This window comes from Ornithodoros turicata, chromosome 8, assembly GCF_037126465.1.
Source record: "Ornithodoros turicata isolate Travis chromosome 8, ASM3712646v1, whole genome shotgun sequence".
NCBI classification, from domain to species: Eukaryota; Metazoa; Arthropoda; class Arachnida; order Ixodida; family Argasidae; genus Ornithodoros; species Ornithodoros turicata.
Genome location: NC_088208.1, coordinates 12,568,391 through 12,586,883, shown reverse-complemented (window position 1 = coordinate 12,586,883; position 18,493 = coordinate 12,568,391). Strand labels below are relative to the sequence as shown.

General features: G+C 47.0%; 1 protein-coding gene across 1 annotated transcript in view; it reads left to right on the top strand.

Annotated features, from left to right (window-relative positions):
• The window catches only part of LOC135366474 (venom metalloproteinase antarease TserMP_A-like), a 37,316-nt gene extending 19,107 nt beyond the window's left edge, over positions 1 to 18,209 (top strand). Inside the window, exons 10-15 of the mRNA XM_064599185.1 lie at positions 5,736 to 5,785; positions 7,772 to 7,880; positions 11,455 to 11,622; positions 13,824 to 13,974; positions 16,080 to 16,217; positions 18,042 to 18,209. Of these exons, the coding sequence (XP_064455255.1) occupies positions 5,736 to 5,785; positions 7,772 to 7,880; positions 11,455 to 11,622; positions 13,824 to 13,974; positions 16,080 to 16,217; positions 18,042 to 18,191 (766 nt within the window). The 3' untranslated portion in view covers positions 18,192 to 18,209. The remainder of the gene's footprint in view (positions 1 to 5,735; positions 5,786 to 7,771; positions 7,881 to 11,454; positions 11,623 to 13,823; positions 13,975 to 16,079; positions 16,218 to 18,041) is intronic.
• Positions 18,210 to 18,493: the final 284 nt, after the last annotated feature.

The window sequence follows — 18,493 nt, the reverse complement described above, 5'->3', positions numbered from 1 at the left end:
TGGACGATGTCTTCTTTTGCTGATGAGCGTGTTCGGGGACGGGAGAGATTGGCATCCTGAACAACATAGTTGACAGGTGAGGTTTGTCGCAGAAAGGTGCACGGGCCGAAGTATCTCCGCATCAGCTTCTCCGAGAGCCCAACCTTACCATCGGGCTTCCAGAGCCACACGAGATCTCCGGGTTTGTATGTGACGCTCCTGTGGGATGTGTCATGTGTGCTGCCGCTGCACATCTTGGGCATAGACCGTGAAGGTCCGAGCTAGCTGACGGCTTTCTTCAGCCCTGCCCATGAGTTCAGTGACCTAATCGCTAGCATAGCCGTCGTCCAGATAAGGGAAGAGTGTGCCCAGGGTCGTCTCACTGGACCGAGCAAACATGAGGTAGAAAGGACTGAACGAGGCGGTGTCGTGGCGCGACGTATTGTACGCGTACGTAATGAACGGAAGCACAGTGTCCCAGTTGGTATGACAGGCGTCAATATACATGGATATCATGTCGTCGTGAGTACGGTTCAAGCGCTCCGTCAGGCCGTTGCACTGAGGGTGGTATGTCGTAGTAGTCGAACGCCTGATTTTGCAGGCCTTCAGGAGCTCAGAAATCACACTTGACAACAAGGCAGCCCCTCGGTCGCTCAGCATCTCTTGCGGTGCACCATGGCGAAGGATCACCTGCTCCAAGACGAACATTGCAATGCCTTGCGCAGTACCAGAGGGGAGCAACTTGGTCTCTACATACCGGGTATGGTGGTCGATGCAAACGACGATCCACCGGTTGCCATCAAGAGCCGGCGGGAAAGGTCCCAACAGGTCAATACCAACGCGGTGGAAAGGTGCCGAGGGCGGTGGCAGGGGTTGGAGTAACCCCGGAAATAAAGATGTCATATGCTTACGACGTTGACAGTCAGGGCAACCACGTACATATGAAGAAATGTGCCGTCGAATCCCAGGCCAAAAGAAACGCCGAATGACTCTGTCGTACATGCGGGCAAAGACCAAGTGACCGGACGTCGGATCGTCGTGCATGTGGCGAAGAATGTCGTGGCGAAGATGACGTGGTACGACAATGGGATACTGCCGGCCAAACGGATCAAAATTTCGTTTACAGAGGACAGAATTGCGGAGCTCGAAGTTCCGTGATTGCCTGGAATCCTGCGGTGAGAGCGGTGCGGTGGCCGCAAGAATGTCGATGATGTAGCGCAAGGAAGGGTCTCGGCGCTGTTCCTCAGGGAGGTCCAGATCGGCGAACGGATCGGAGCCCGGGGACGGGGTAATGTTGGCCAGATGGTGAACAGCTGAGCGAGACAAAGCGTCTGCGTCCCTGTGCTTGCTGCCCGCTTTGTAGTTAACTTCGAAGTCATACTCTTGTAGGAGAAGGGACCAACGAGCTAGCCGTCCAGAAGGAGCTTTGATGGTAGCCAACCAACAAAGGGCATGGTGGTCCGCGACGACCCGGAAGTGCTGCCCATAGACGTCGGAATTTCGTGAGCTCCCATACGACTGCCAAGCATTCTCGTTCGGTGACGCTGTAGTTTTGTTCAGCAGGGCTTAAAGACCGCCTCGCAAATGCAACCGGGTGTTCTGCACCATGAGAACGTTGCGTCAGGACGGCGCCAAGGCCCGTTCCGCTGGCGTCCGTGTGCACCTCAATTGGCACATTGGGATCGAAATGGCGTAATACGGGTGCTGATGTTAATGCGGATTTCAGACAATTGAAGGCTTCTTCGCGTTGGTCATCCCAGTGGAACGCAACACCGTTCTTTAGGAGGTCATGCAGGGGACGTGCCTTGTCCGCAAAATGATGAATGAATCTGCGGATGTACGAAGAAAGGCGAAGAATGCTGCGTACGGCCTTCGTTGAGGTGGGCCGCGGGAAGAGCGTGACAGCTTCAGTCTTCTTAGGGTAGGGTCGAACACCCTCGGGAGAAACTAAGTGGCCCAGGACAGTAAGCTGGCGACAACCAAAGTTACACTTTTTGTGATTCAGTGTTAGGCCGGCACGGCTCATGCCGGACAGGACGCCTCGAAGGCGGCGGTTATGAGCTTCGAACGTCGGAGCAAAAACAACAATATCGTCAAGGTAGCAAAGACATGACGTCCATTTAAGACAGCCGAGTACGTTGTCGATCATACGCTCGAATGTGGCCGGAGCATTACAGAGACCGAAAGGCATCACCTTGAATTGATAGAGGCCGTCGGGTGTAACAAAGGCCGGTTTTTCGGCATCTTTCGGGTCCATCTCAACTTGCCAGTACTCGGATCGCATGTCTAAAGAAGAGAAAAACCGGGATCCCTGTAGGGAGTCGAGTGCATCGTCGATCCGTGGCATGGGATAAGTATCTTTCTTGGTGACCTCATTGAGTTTACGAAAGCCGATACAAAAACGCCATGAGCCGTCTTTCTTCTTGACGAGAACAAAAGGTGCGGCCCACAGACTGCTAGAGGGCTCGATAACGTCGGATTCCAGCATTTCCTGCACGTGTTGCTGAATGACGCGCCGTTCAGTCAACGATATGCGGTAAGGCTTTTGTCGAACTGGACGATGGCCTTCAGTATCTTCTTGTCCACAGTCATTTCCGAACTCTTGCGTGCATGCAACACTGTCCATCGGACGACTACTTCATATCACCCCCAATGTAACAGCCTCACGGAGAGACTCAATCGGACGCTATGTGATATGTTGTCCATGTACGTGGACGCCTCTCATTCCAAGTGGGACCATGTCCTCCCGTATGTCACCTACGCCTACAACACCTCCCGGCAAGACACTACTGTTTTTTCTCCGTTCTTTCTGCTATACGCCCGGGAATGCGAGACCATGCTGGATACAGTGCTTCCATATGCTCCTGACCACTGCCCCACCGACTATGTCACTGAGATTCTGGCCAGGGCTGAAGAGTCGCGGCAACTTGCACGCACATATCTGCTGCTTTCCCAGGATAAACAAAAGACCCGCTACGACATAACGCACACGCCCGCTCTGTTCGCGACGGGGCAATTGGTATGGATCTGGAAACCGGAACGGAAGGATTGCTCCGTCCAGGTTGTGAAGCAGACCTCAGCTGTCAATTACGCCTTCGTTCCCACAAGCGCATCTCCTCCCGGCCGTCGCCGTCAGCGTAAAGTCGAAGAGGTGGTACATGTCTCCCTGATGAAACCTTACAGCGCTCAGGATGATCACACGCGTCAGCGGGGGGGGGGGGGGGGTATTGTCACGGGTAATAGGCGAGCGTGAGAGGACGAAGACGTTCTCTGGCGCGGGTAGCGCAGTCTTCCTCTCGTGCTGGCCCGATAATAAACAGACTCAGTCTCCGCCGTTTCTCTAAACATTTGGTAGAGATGCAGGCAGCACAGCGTGGCGATGGCAATGATTTAATGGACAGAATGCGAATGCGTGTGACATGAGTCGCGCGACATGAGCCACCGTTGTCGTCGTCACAATAACCCCCCCCCCCCCTCGAAGTCGTGACCTCCTGGGCACGATGGTCGTTGATGAGCGAAGATGGTAGGTCGTGGATGTGGGTGTGGATGTCAGTGGGCGAAAGATGAGGTGACGCTGTGCTGCCCGCAGTAGCCCGGTGCCTCCGGTCCGCTTGCCATGCCTTGCCATGCTTGCCTTGCCATGCTGCTGTCCTGGACGCCGGTCTTCTACGGGGCTGGGGATCGTCTGGTCAGGTCCGTCGTCTGGTCAGGTCCGTCGTCGTCGTCTGGTCTGTCGCGTCATCTGGGTGGGCTGGGGCGTCGACGACCATCACAGCAGCGTTGGGGCCAGAGGGGGAGCAAGAGCACACGAAGGAGTCACCGGTCACGTCCTGTAGGTGTTCTTGCAGAGGCTGTTTGAGGGGGGCAGGGAGCCCGCACCTCCACCAATTGAAAGGTGTTGCAAAACTGGCCAAGTGTCAGTACGAGGAAAAACAGTACGAGCACCCATCACGCGCCAGTCATCGTTGTCGTTCGCACACGTCACAACGCATCAACTCTGAAGCCTGAATTGTTTCCGTAAAGCTAACAAACAATCAAAAGCAAAACCGTGTTACTTTTAAGCCTGTAATGCAAGAGTCCTCTTTAAGTCCAGAGTGCTGTAAACAAACATACAAGAAACCATCCTCCGACCAATCAGACTTTCGCCGGACTCCGCTAGCGCCAATGTTAAAAAAGAAACAAACAAACGTGATTGGTGGATTCGGAATATTGGATTCTCCCTTTTTGGGAATTGGGATTCGGAAGTTCCTGAATCTCGAACCACTGTCTATAGGATTCAAAGATTCGCGAATCCGGCTGGCACATCCCTAATAGATGTGGTAGAAAATCCAGCGAACCGGTGAGGGAGCCGCCGACATTTTGAACAGCTTTGTTCGACGACGGAAGCGAAGACACCGCATTACGGGTCAAGTTGTGCGGCACGGCTAGCGCACTTGGCAAGCAGTATCGCAACCACCATCTTTCACCACGCATCTAAAGGAAATTGAGATGGACACACCGCAGGTGCGCTATGGTGCGATAAATTTATAAGCAATGGGGTCTTAAATGACACGAAACACGTAAGGTGCGTAAAGAACGAGAATTCTTCGACAACAACGACCGAGGCAGACCACAATCGGTGACGACACAAACACGTAGGCCTCAAATGCCCTAAAATATAACGAATTCAAACAACAAGGTGCTTGCTTGCTCCTCTGTGGTACAGTTTTGGTGTAAAAGCTTACGGAACACGCCAGCTGACTAGTTTTTTTCTTTTTCTTGTACGACAGTCTAGCGGAGGGTGACTTCACAAGTTTTGAGGGAAAGGGGGAAATGTGAACTGTTACTTCGGGCGCTAGTTCCTGTATCGCTCGAATGTGCCGGCGAAGTGGAAGCTACCGCTCCGTGTCGCTAGCAGCGCACTCTTCCACCCCTCCGAATCAGTGAACTCACACGCTTCCTCCCGCCGCTAGGGTGCCGCACCGAAGAAAGAGAATGCCGCTCGCGTGTTCCTTAAACTTTGCTTCCAAGCTGCACGTTGGTACTATGCGTGGGGGTGCTACAAAAAATTCGGGGGAATAGCATGGTCCCCATCTTCCCACCTAAAAGGTAAGGGGGTGTCGATAAACATTTGGGAGAGTATTGGGGGTTCTGGATGAATCACTGGTCCTCGACTTTTCATTCTTTATGGTCCGGAACAGTCATTCTGGGGTAACAGAAATTCATGGGAAATAGCATACCTGTTTGGATTAGCGTCATCAGGAGCCCTCTCATCCTGAATGAACCCAGAGGTCCCCTTATCAAAACATATTGGGACGTATACGTGCGAGGGGCCCGTGTACGGGCGCCATATTGAGTCAGCCAGCATCGCCCCAGCGCACTGCTCCGTCGCTAAGCTTAGCGGATAGCATAACGCATATACACAGCACACTAATTAGAAAACAAGGGCTGTACTCAAAGATGAAACGCGTAAACGGTACACACACCAAGCGTCCATGTGCACCACCCCGCACTGGCGCCTACGCTGCCTCGATCAGCCTTGGCTACGAGCCTTCCACCGAAGCGTCTCTTTCATATAGTCGGAAGGTACTGCCACGATAACGTGCTCGGCCTTGGTTCGGTTATCCAAGTTCGATTTGACTAGAGTTTAAATTGGTTTAACCGAATTTTCCTATTTTCGTAAGTGCGCATCAGTACGCGGATAAGAAGGCAGACGAGGTACCATATGACCATTGGGGACCGACGTATCCGTTTATTCTGTCTGTTTCTTCCTACAGGCGAGATATGTGCTCCGCTGTAGGAAACACGGTGTCTTGCGACGTGTCGGGTAAGTCGACGTTGAGATGGGTTGACTTTCTGTTTAAAGTATATTAAGGCCCGATACATCACTCTCAAACGCAAACACTGCAAACCATGGGATGTCCCAGTATTGTAACCGGGAAAGCATACACCGTTTGAAGTCGTGGGTGAAATATCACCCGGTAAAAACATTTCCTACGGATACTCCCTGCGCCCATATCTCGAGTCAGGGACAACATCACATGAGTTGCGCTACTTTCCCTCACTGCATGAAAGGCATAACTGTGCGCAGCGGTTGAAAATACTAATGCCCATTCTTCTGTGCATGAAGCAGCAACGTGTTACTCCATGCACGCCTACTTTAGGCTCATCCACGTATATAGGTAGCAGTTGCGACATTAGTACTGCTCTTTCTGTAAATGAACTGTACTGTATTACAGGCCTATACACAAAGGACAGTTGGAGCCGTACGTAGGATTAACTAAGAGCAAGGTGCACTAGTCAACACCTATTTGAAAACCTCTCTCGCCTTTTTGACCTTTACAAAAAACGTTATCTAATGTTTTTTGTGGAACCTGTCGATAAAATGTGTACAGAGAAGATAACCACTCTCTAACGAATTTTGTCTGGACCTGCTTACAAATTCTATAGCCATAGCCCCGTTCAATAGAAATTCTATTCAATTGGCACATAGACGTTCTATACAAAATGTACACTTTACTTTAGGCAGCGAATATTTACTAGACAGCTGGTGTTTAAAAAATATTTAAGAATCAGTATTCGTTCGACCAAAATATCCATCAGAGCCAATAAATTACAGGTCTTCAGTAGAAGTCTGCATTCTTAGATTAATTTTTTTCTAGAGAATGTTCGTCTGGTCATGTAACTGCAACAACTGCAAAACCGACTGCATCAACTGCAAAAACATCATCTATTCTGCTCTGCTAGTTTCTTTTATAAACTTGTGTAACAAAAAAAACTGTATAGTGCTTGGCTTGAGAGCCTCTTGAATCCAAGAGTTCTGCAAGCTGAGCCAAATTGAATGGTGAACTGCCTAAGATAAACTCAGTTACGCAACACAGAACGCTGACGTGAGGAAATGCTTGGAGCATTAGTTCACCATCAACATAACGTGTGCGTTTCCTACTGCTTTGTTGACATTCACTAGTCCATCGAAAGTCAAGCATGCGCAGTGCCACGCAATCGCGCATTTCTCTCTGTCTCTTTCTCGCAATCAGTGATCCATGTAACATTTCAGAAGGGACTTGACTGGGAGAATTATTGTTACCCGACAACACATTTCTACTGAAGTCACCACAACCAGTACTGTTGTAGCATCTCAGTTGTAAACTTCTCAATATTGGCTACGTATTTATTAAGAATTGTACACATCTGTAATTACATTATTATTGCGCTTTCGCAAATCTCGTCTAAGTTGTGTATATAGATGTGTCTGTGAAATGACTATACGTCTCATATGTAGATGTAGAAAGCAGCACTGGTTAGAAAAATCATAGCTTGTCAATAGGAACTCTAAGGTACTGGATTCCTATTGACAATATTGAAAAGTTATTATTTTTTAACCAGTGCTGCTTTCTGTTTTCTATACACGCGACGTGTAAGCATTCTATACAATCTCTACAGACACATGTATATACACAACTTCTCATCTAAGTTGTGTATATGCATGTGTCTGTAGCACTTGTAAAGAATACGTATACATCTCAGGTATAGAAAGTAGAAAGTAGCACTGTTTAGGAAAATAATAGCTTGTGAACAGGAATTCTATACAATTTCGTTAGATTAAGTGCATAGGAAGTTGCAGTGGGTAGGTACTAGATAGAAGCTATAAATGAAATTAAGAATTCTATAAAGAGGGGAAGCCAACTTTTGTGAGGTGGGCACCACAGCATCAGTGACCTACCTAGTAGTGCTGATTGTTCCATTATTTTGTATTAAATATCTTGAGCTGCACTCGCCTTGAAATTTGCGTTATCGTATATTGTCTTCGCAGGTCTCGCGTACTTAGCGGGTGTATGTGACAATGCACGAACATCAATGGTAGAAGACAAGGCCTGGTCTTTCAATGTAGTGCGTGTTATGGCGCACGAGTTGGCTCACAAGTAAGTAGTATAGAAGGAAGTCGTGTTGCACTTACGGCAGTCATGGAAGGCCAGTTACGTGGACGAGTATCATATTTAACTTGTGTAGAGAGTACTGGCCAACGAACCTCAAGAAACTGTGGAGCCTTTTCACCCGTGTCAAGCTACACTAACATTTATTCGGTGCCGTCCGTTTGTTCTCCCTACCCCTCGGGGCTTTTGCCGTCTTTAACGATTTCGTACCGACCAGCCAACGTTTTAACCTCGTTTAACCTTTTAAGATACCAACTGTACGTTTTATTGGATTCGGTGAGAAAAAAAAGTTAAGTTAACGTACGAATACACAGTGTATTGTCTGTTGCGCGGACTTCACGACAGGCTTTAGGCAGACTAACGCTCGACATTCTGAAACGTTGCCCTGCTAAGGCACAACAGATAAGTAATTGCTATCCACGAGCACTGGTTCGCCTCTCTCCGCAGAGGAGATACCACAGGCCCTTATGAAGTAATATTTGTTCATGCTATAGAAATAAGTCAACAGCATCAGTAAACATGATACTGGAACTCTAGAGATTTTTTATGGATTATATCATTTGGAATTGCTTTGGACAACTAATGGTTATTTGGGAGAATTGGGACTTCCTTTTGAGATTTGTCCAAAGGACAAATTTCTAAAAACACATTTCTGCTCTGGACTTCCTTTAGGCTTCCTTTTGAAAGTGAACACGCTCTGCTTTGAACATCTATTGAAAGTCATTGACTTTGCTTTTGATTACTTCCTCACCCCTGCATATGGTGCGTTGTCTCGGGACGCCTTGACCACAAATTTGATTCAATTTGCTGCGAAGTGTTAAGGAACAGGAATGCAAAATCACATGTGAGCAGGTGTACTTTATTGAGTCTCTTCATTTTCGAAGGCATTGACACCAGGCTTCCCTTGGTCTCCCGTAGGCTGGTGCTTGTCCACTTTCACAGTGTCCTACAGGAAAAGCAGAATTTTCAGCACTTGATTGAAAACATAGAATATCATCTCCTGAATATTTCGAAATCCGCGGCATCTACACTTAATATGAGTAATATCGCACATCCTCTACGCCTACTCACAATATGGAGGCAAAAGGTGGCCATTGCATACCTGACATTTATACTTCCATAGATTAATTATACACCATTGCTACTCCGTCATCATGATAAATAGTGGAACAGGTCCTCAACTGTATTATGCGTCCTTATACAGCCGGTGTGAACCAGGGTTGCGCAATGGGATAACTCATTCCATTCCAATACCATTCCGAGGAATGAAGATTTGTGATAATTCCATTCCTTTCAATTCCTCGGAATGAAAAGGTATGGTCAGTTCCGACTCCTGGAATGGCTTGGTAATCCCATTCCATTCCTTTCATTCCACCAATAAGAGAATTAGGACCGGTACCGGTAACCGTACTAGCTAGCCCGGCAGTGCTATAGGGGGGGGGGGGGGGTTCGAGAAAGCTTGCTGTTGGCCGCACTCAAGTGGGCATCGTCACGACTACAGCCAAAAAAAGAAAGGGAAGAGGAGAGTTGACGATTTCAAAGTGAGGCATAGGCAGGATGACCGATACTGATGGGACGGAGGCACACTGTAGATGAGAGTTGCGCTAGAGTGGTCTTTCCGCGAGGCCCTTTTCTTGAAGAAAGCGCACGAGGCCGTGAGTTTTTGAAAGTCGTTCTGCATAAGAACCTCCGGGGAAGAGGACGTCCGCCAGTATACCAGGCCTGGCGTGGGGAATGTGAGTGTCCCGCATAGTATGCTATGCACGGCATTCTGTCAGGAGGCTATAGAGGCGATTGACATTACCCAGCGCGGACAAAGCACACACAGAATTACTACACAGGTTATTTCGCCCTCCTCCTGTCCACCTCCCCTTCCTCTTCCTCTTCATTGGCATCATCATTACAGGAATGTTCCACTAAAGTAACTGGCGCAAGTGACATGGGGTTGTGGGCCTCACAATAGTCCAGCCAAAATCTCCATTTTATTTTTTCTTAAAACTGTGGGTAACGTGGCAAACCAAACCATTGTGGCACCCAGACCATTACATTCCAATTCCATTCCGCCTGCGAAAAAAAAAACTCCGAATTCCATTGCCATTCCATTCCCAGGACAATTTCCACCATTCCATTCCAATTCCATTATTTCCTGGCTCTGATAAATCTGGAATGATTCCGGAACAATATAAGCCTCGGAAGCATCTGTGTCGGAAATCCATTTGACGACGGATTTCTTTCCTCCCAAATTGTCTACGCTTTGCAGTGTCCGTAAACCCGCATCAAAGTCCTGGAATTTTTCGATCGGATAGACGTTCAGCATACCCACATTGCGCCACTTCACGAAAGCAAATATGCAGTTGGAACGCGACAAAAAAAAAAATAGCTAGCTTTTCAGACAACTTGTAAATGGCGCCACGACACTATCAAGCAAAAATGGCAAAGAAATAAACGATGAAGGAACGGACTGGCTTGACTTGACAACGTAGCCCACCGTGATTCACTGTCACCAAGAGCAAAGAATGGTACATGCTAAAAATGGCAATATTGAAGAAAAAAAGGAAGAAGAAATACCAGGTGTGAGTAGAATTAATGGAAGCAGAAACGCCAGCTTTTCCTTTTCTATAATGCAGCGGAAATAATTAAGTATTAAGTACCGGCACTGCAGGAGTGCTCGCCGATCTGGCTCAGTCGGGGGGGGGGGGGGGGTATATTTACCCACTTCTTCATTGCACTCCTTCTTGGATAAGTCCTAATTTATTTGTCTATTTATTTATTTATGTTACATAACTGCTGTGAAATCATGGAGGGCTCTATGGACTTACTCATACTCAGCCCATTCATAGGATTATATACGTTTGTGGTATCACATAGAGCCCCCGTGCTTTTTTCTATTTCCTGCTCTGGAATGTGTAACCCCCTTATCGTGTAATATGTTACCGCAACACTAATCCACTCTACACTTCCACCTAAATTTTCGTGTTTCGGTTGGAACATCCTTTTTTGGTCGTTCTTTGGAGTACCTATTGACTTGTCTTTTGAAAATGATGAACAGGGTAGTCCAAAGGCAGTCAATAGATTTCCTTTGGCGCAACCTCTTTAGATTTCCAGCAAAAAGAAAGGCCAAAGGTCGTCTAGAGCAATTGTTTGGACAATTGTCTATAGGAAATCAAGGTCAAAAGAAATGGCAAAGAAGCCAAAGAATGTCCAAAAGACGTCACTAGACAGGCGAATTTAATTTTCATAAGGGATAACAGCATCGTTTCATCTTTATTGACATGGGCAACACCTGTCAACATACAGGACGTTTTTTATTGTTCAATTTTGTATGTCGTTTGCAGAACGTTTTTGCTCTTTAGTTACATTGTCAGTTGGACATCCTATAGAAGAGAGTATGTAACTCAAATATCACTAATTACTAAAATTCAGTAATTAACTCTTTGGTTACAGAGTTTCGATTAAAAGCGAAATAGCAGAATAGGAAACAATGGAAGCTGAGCTGAGGTGCAGCTGACCGCGCTTAATCTTGTCCCCCCAAAATGTTTACCCCGTGTTTTCTTCATTTTAGTCTCGGGTGTGTCCACGATGGCGACGATCCTTATGCGCACATGGAAGGCCATCCAGGCGCGAAAGGATGTCCCTGGAATGATGGCTACCTGATGAGCTACGTAACACAGGACAACAGACAGTTCCAATTTTCCCGCTGCTGTGCTGAGCAGATACTGTTTGTTTCCGAGTAAGTCGTCGACAGAACCAAAAGACACGTTTACGGTTTGCGGTGTTGTAGAGGATCCTGTACGCTGACGCAGTCCCATGGCCGGGGGGGGGGGGGGGTCCGGTATACATGCCCATGATATTGATGCGCACCTCTCTAGCGTCTTACCGAGATTGAACTTGTGAACTTGAAATAAGCATAAAGCGAAAACCACAGTTACTATATTTTTGTGTATGGGATAATGTAGCCAAATGTACCGAGTTAGGAGGGACGGGTCCCGCTTTTGCGCTCGTGCTCCTGCTGTACCGCCAGTCTGCTTGAGGACGGTGTTTTGTCCCGCTTTTGGCTGGAACGATCCCCGAATGGTAAGAGATGCGGTTGCACAAGGTATAACGGTAGAAAAGCCAGTGAAATGGTAAGGAAATGTGATGGCAAATGCCTCAGGACGATAGCCGCCGATATTTGCGGGCTCGCCAGTACGTAAAATGCAGACGATAAAGAGATCAGACTCAGGATACAAATTAGGAACCAACAGCAACAGGTAATGACGAAGTCCGACCTTCCTTCATTACTTTGTTCCCCAATCCGGATCGCACTTTCGAAGGCCACGTCATGGCTTCCCTAATTGGTTATTTGCACCAGCAGCAGTCGATGGGTCCCAGCATTAGCTCTCTATGTCTAAAATACCAGGTCATACTCCTACACTCCCCTTCCGTCACAATCGAACGCGTACAATAAAAAATAAAAATAAAAATAACTCTAGGAAGAATCATTGGTGGATCCCTTAGAAATGCCTTATGACAAGCCTTTGGTTCTTTCTTGTGCTTCTTCCATTCTGTTTTGCTTGTTCTCTTTGATTGCTTCACCTGCTTCCTCTTTACTCTTTTGCTTCTTTTTCCTTTTACTTTCCTTTTCTCTCGTTCCTTCTTTTTCTTCCTCTTTTTGCTTTTTGGGGTTCGTGTTAGCGTTTAACTTCAGGAGTTATCAGAAGCGGGGACCTTCTACGCATGAGGCGGCACTGTACTCATTCAGCCTCTCACATTGGGGGTGAAGGAAAGACGCGTCTCCCAAGATGCGCAATGAACAAAATAAAGAAAACAAATGTGTTCCTTCACGAATTTATTGCTGATGATCTAAGAAACGGAGTTTTGTTCTGAAAAACGGCCAAAAACAGTCGCAAAGACGCGCGAAGAGCCTGACATGCTCCTGCCCCCACGAAGCTAGTACAATTTATCGCCGAACCGGCGTGCAGCACAAGACGTGCCGATAACAAGGCGGTTGACATTGCACCATACGTTGATAAGCGGCAAACAAAAATGATTCCGCCACTTTTTTCCCGCCCTCTTTTTTTTTCGACCTTCTATCTTTCATGGGGGCAGGAGCATGTGCTGCTCTCTGGCCATCTTGGCGAATGATTTGGTGCGCCGTTGAATACCCGAAACTCTGAAGCCTCAATTTCGGGAATTTTTTTGGGCAGTTCCATTTGCAATATCGAGCGGATTTCTTGGTGGGTCTGACTAAGTTCGCTACGGGCTCTCTAATTCTGGGAAAAAAAAACGTGAGGTTGACTTGGGAAATTTTGGAGATCAATTAAAGAAATTCAATTTATTTTAATTAAAATCAAATTCAAATATTTTTGCAAGTTGGCAAATTCAGTTGCCACACAAGTGCCGTTTACCAAGTATTTTTCCGTCGCCCCGTTTTTTTATAAAGTCCGAATGACACGTTTTTTGAAACACCCTGTATATTTAAAAATATGTTCGCGCTTATCTGTGACACCCTTCATGTGTGCCGGAGGGATGGGTCAGACCAACTGTATAATAATTGGAACAATTTTCAACATCTTCAACGTCAGTCATGCGGATGATCTGGCCTGTTTTGGTTTGATGGCCTCCACGTAGCGCTGGCGAGAGCGCCTTTCTTTTTTCTCCCTCTCTTTCCTTCTCTTCTTTTTTTTTTTCTGGGGGGATTGGGGTATTCTGCTTATGGGAGTATCCCAATTTGTCGTGTGATGCATTCCATTTATCCCTTTTATTTTCATTTCCGCCTGCAATAACATCATATGAAGCATCTGGAGGGGGGGGGTTGTTCATACTGGAGCGATATACCTGAAGGAAGCACGCTAACGGCCTATAGTGATATGTCCCCGTAGCGGCGCCGACACCACCAGTTCCATATCACGCCGACGATCCTTAACATTAGCGTTCTCGATTCTTCCCCAGGCTCGAAGACAAGCTATGCCTGTACTACAACAACAGCGGGAAAAGCGATCGTGTTGAAACTGGCGATCTACCAGGAGATAGAGTATCACTGGATAAACTTTGTCAAACTGCCTTCGCACACGTAACGGGCTACAAGTTTATGTTCGATAGGGTAAGTATAATACGTCTACTCTCTTTAATTAACACTCATTTTGACGCTACCAAAAATTTGGATGCTTGACCTTTCGACATGGTCAAAATTTGAAGGTGTTGGCATGCACTTTGTACAGCATTGTGTCCGGTACGGCAGTGATCTATCCAGCCCCCCCCCCACCCCCACCCCCTTCTAACACCGCCCCAAATGTTCAGTGACAACCCCTAACTTTGTCACCTGTGTGCTCCATACAGGTGGTGCTCTTGCAGTTTCAGCTTTAGACACATATCGGTAATGATATGCTAAGCTGTAATGACGTTACTATAATGATGACCCCTACCCCCAATTTTTCCCGACACCCCTCCGTGCTTGATATTCTGGATAAACCACTGCGGTACGGCGATCGTAACTCTGAACCTGCACGGCATGCTTCCATTACTTTGTGCACTGCACCCCCCATTCGGTTTCTCCAACTTCAATTTCATGTTAGGTGAAACTGACATATTGCAGAAAGCTGTAGCCGATGGATCCCCAGCTGATTCCAACACTTTTGCTTTCTCGCTTCCCTCCGATATGGACATTTGCGCATTAGTGAAATTTAATTAGTTGACATATAGATCATTCTACACTGCTGCCACATATTGTAACCCGGACTAATTTGGCTTCCCCATATCTGCTACGACGGGATTTTCTATATTCCCGTCTATCCTCAACGCGCGCGAACTATGGAATACACACACTGTGTTAAAGTAGCACAGAAGTCATTTTTAACACCCAGTTTTCTTCCTATAAAACTGTTAAGTTTGCCAGTAAGATGCACCATGCGAAGTAATTTACACCACAGAGTCGTAATTATCGCAGAAATTGAATTTAAAATACGCCGCAAAAAGCGACCGTGCGCAACGGTGGTGAAGAGCAGTACCAGCCTGCGATCTGTCTGGAACCTCGCGCTGACGCTATAAGGAGAACGCTCGCTGATTGGCCTAGAGGAATGTTGTCTGCTACTCCGCTGTCGTCTGCTACTCGGCTGTTCGGGGTTCTGATAAAGCCTTTCTCCTTGCTCGGTAATGCTTCGGCCGCTCCTTCTATCCCCAATTCTCCGGGAAAACTGGCAAAACAGGTTTACGGCGGCAAAGGGACAATGCGCTGACCCCCACTGACCGGCAAACCAGAACGAGTCTCCTTATGCCGTCATCGGTGACGTGCCATCATACCTCCTCATCCTCGTTATAGCTGGAGTGGCGAGCTAAGGGTGAAGGCGCGGAGCTATGTTTATGTGAGTTTTTTTCTGGGAAACAAATTGCACACATCAAAACCTTTCGCGCTATTCGGTATAATGACACACACACTTTCATCAGATGTCTTAATCTGAATTTTTTTTTGGATGGCCCTCTGTACTCCTTTAAGCCGGGACGGACTTGTGGAATAGATCGCGATTTGACATGTGCCAAAGCAATAGCTATTCAACAGAAAAGTTGAAGTGTATTTCCTTGCCTGCATATAAAGCCCTGTTGGATGCCTGCCTTTCCCTTCTCTGTTTTGTTACTTTGCATTAAATATACCCAGAAATAAAATTTCTGGTCTTGGTTTGAGTTTCATGAGGGTTGTTTTATGATAACTGTGGCTTGCATAACGAAGGTGAGGCACATTTAGTTAGTTTAGTTTAGTTGTTAATGTACATCGACAGCGTGCATCAATCGATCGTAGTCGTGTTCACGCTGCTCTTGTTTTATAGCCTGGCATTTTCTTTTAATTTAGTTGATATGTCAAATGTTGCCTCACAAAGCTATATCGTCTACCTATTATATTACGTAGTGTTACATATGGGACTGCGTAACAGGCTTGTCCTTGCAGTCCCATACTGCTGACGACAAATAAACTATGACTATGATATTTCAACGGAGTCGCTATGCTCCTCCTGGAATTATCGTGAATATACGGGGAACAAACTAATATCTCAGGTTACCACGAGCAGCATCAGTAAGTGTATATGTGTATATGTAAGTGTACATGTGACCTTTATGATGATGCCGTTTCGATGACGTGTACCTTCGGCTTGCTCTAGTCTCAACCTGTAGGTAACGTGACGCTGACGCCGCCGGCACTTGTATTACTCACTTCAGAATACTGGCCTTTCTGGAAATGGGTGTGTCATCCCTTGTAGAAGCAACGAGAAAACTGTCGGGCGAGAAAGGTACTGGAGGTATGGAAACACACAAGGACTGGACGGTTCCCGTTGTGACCCTGAGGACGAAAATAAGGTAATGTTATCAACATTAGTATCCACGCCATCTGTCGATTATCCGGACAGCTCGCGAGTCGTTCCCACGCGCTGGGATAATGAATTTCCGGATAACCGAACAATTTGGGAGACATCTTTATATATTCCTGAAAAGGAAAGGACGAAAACATTGTTACATGCGAAGTGAACTGCTTGGAATTAGTAGGCACGTGGTGACAAAATTTTGACCACAGCGACTGCACCCGCTGTGTCACCCTTCTGTTCAAAGAAGGGTGATACCTCAGAAAGTTGGACCCGCGCACATGTTTTTGTCTTGTTGCAAATGTCTTTGGCATACGCCGAAAGACGGGCGATGCTTTTGGACGGCCTGGGCATTGACATTCATATGTGGAGTTCTTGTGCCCTGTATCCACCTGGGCACCTCTTCCTCTTATCGTCTACCATCTCTACCATGTTCGCGCGCACACTAAAATGGACCTCTGAACAACCTCTGGAGAACGGGGAGTCAAACAGTACAGAATGACTGGTGAGATGTGACCCTCTTCCGGAATAATGCGAACACAGCACATGCCGGGGACAGATCACGTTGACATTTTGGCAGATAAGCGAATCAGAATGACGTACGCCATAGAAGATTGGTTCTGTACTTGCTCTCCGGATACGGATAACAAATTCCGGAAAAATGAGACAAAGCTCAATGGAAGGAGGTTCGTTCCTGGTAATGTGGTCCGGATAACAAGTTTTAAAGCCTATTGTTACAGCAATAGCCGTATGAGGGATGTTTTGGCGGCAATAAGCATGGCTATGGCGGACATAGGAGGAACGAAATTCATGACGTCAACGCGGCATGACGTCGTAGCATCACGTAGGATAGTGAATGCCACCAGTGACATAACATCACACCGCCTGCAGCACAACAATTGGCCGGAGCTGTGCGCGTGTCGTTATGTACCATACCCATGATAACGGGGCGGCCATGCAAGGGGGCGTTTTGTGCGCCGCCTAGCTTTCTCTGAAGAACCAGTATAGAAAGCGCTGGTGCCGCTGAACGCACCAATCACTTCCAACATGAAACGCATCAATCTCGCCCTCGGGAAGAACATTCCCGTATTCGGAACGTTCCCATACTGCCTCGCCTTTCCCACATATTTTACTGAACATGATTCATAATATCCGAAAAATATTATACTTCGAATGTTACATTTTTAAGCTACGCAAACGAATACTTGGAGAATTAGATAGCCAGTTACACGTGTTTCGCGACATGACAACCCATGGCTGGAGGTCATGGTAGAATACAGGTATGCTGTGGATTTTTCCAAAAGCACGTGTGGAAACAGTTGTCTAGGTGTGTGTTGTGAACACAACCGTGAAACCATTGCGCCCCATAGTCCGAAAATGATACAGCTATCCCAAATGGCGCCTTTTCTTGTAGTTATTGTTCTCTCTCTGTCTCTCCCTTTTCTTTTTTTTTTTTGATGGGTCTGTCGGTGATGCTTTGCAGGCCACATAGGAATTGTATGCGCTCGCGCGTGTTTGTGAATCTTTTTTTTTTTTGTAGTAATTCCATTTATCTTTCGCGTCGGTGCGCACAGCGAACCTTGTTACTGTAATATCCTGATGGGCTAAGCACATCCTTGTGTTGGGTTGTCATACACATGAAAGCACGCAATGCAACCGAAGAGCATCAGTCATGGTAGCCCTTGAATGCATTCCAGTTCACATGCAAGGGCACAGTCTCTGACAGCGTAATTAAATTAACTGAAACTCAGCTATACTTGTTGTTCACTTGTAAGTTGCCACGGAACCTACAGTATTTACACCTTCTTATGACTGATTGCAGCTGTGCATTCGAGGAGAGTGTAAGTCGCACAAACGCTGCGAGGAATGCCACAACCGTACGTCACAACCAAAAGCTCCGCCAACAACAACAACAACAACACCTGCTCCGCGGCGAAGGTTCAACTGGATTTTTGAAAGAAGGAGACATTAAACTTCATTTGTTGTTTGACTGTCCTGTTTCATTGGGGAATTTACGCAAAACCGCTGTGTGAATCATCTCTTGTGGGAATATCGGTTCCTCGACACAATATATGTTATGACTACGAAACGACTTTTTTCTCCTTTTCATCAGAAAGAAAACATTTTTCTGAGTCGAGAACCAAAATTTTACCTTCGTCGTGCGAGGAGATTTCGCGGGAGCGAATTTGAACGGAGCGGCGAAGGGAGTACAGCTGGCGCCGCGCTGTGGCGAGCCTCCACGCAGAGACACAGTCAGTAACTTGACGCGGACCA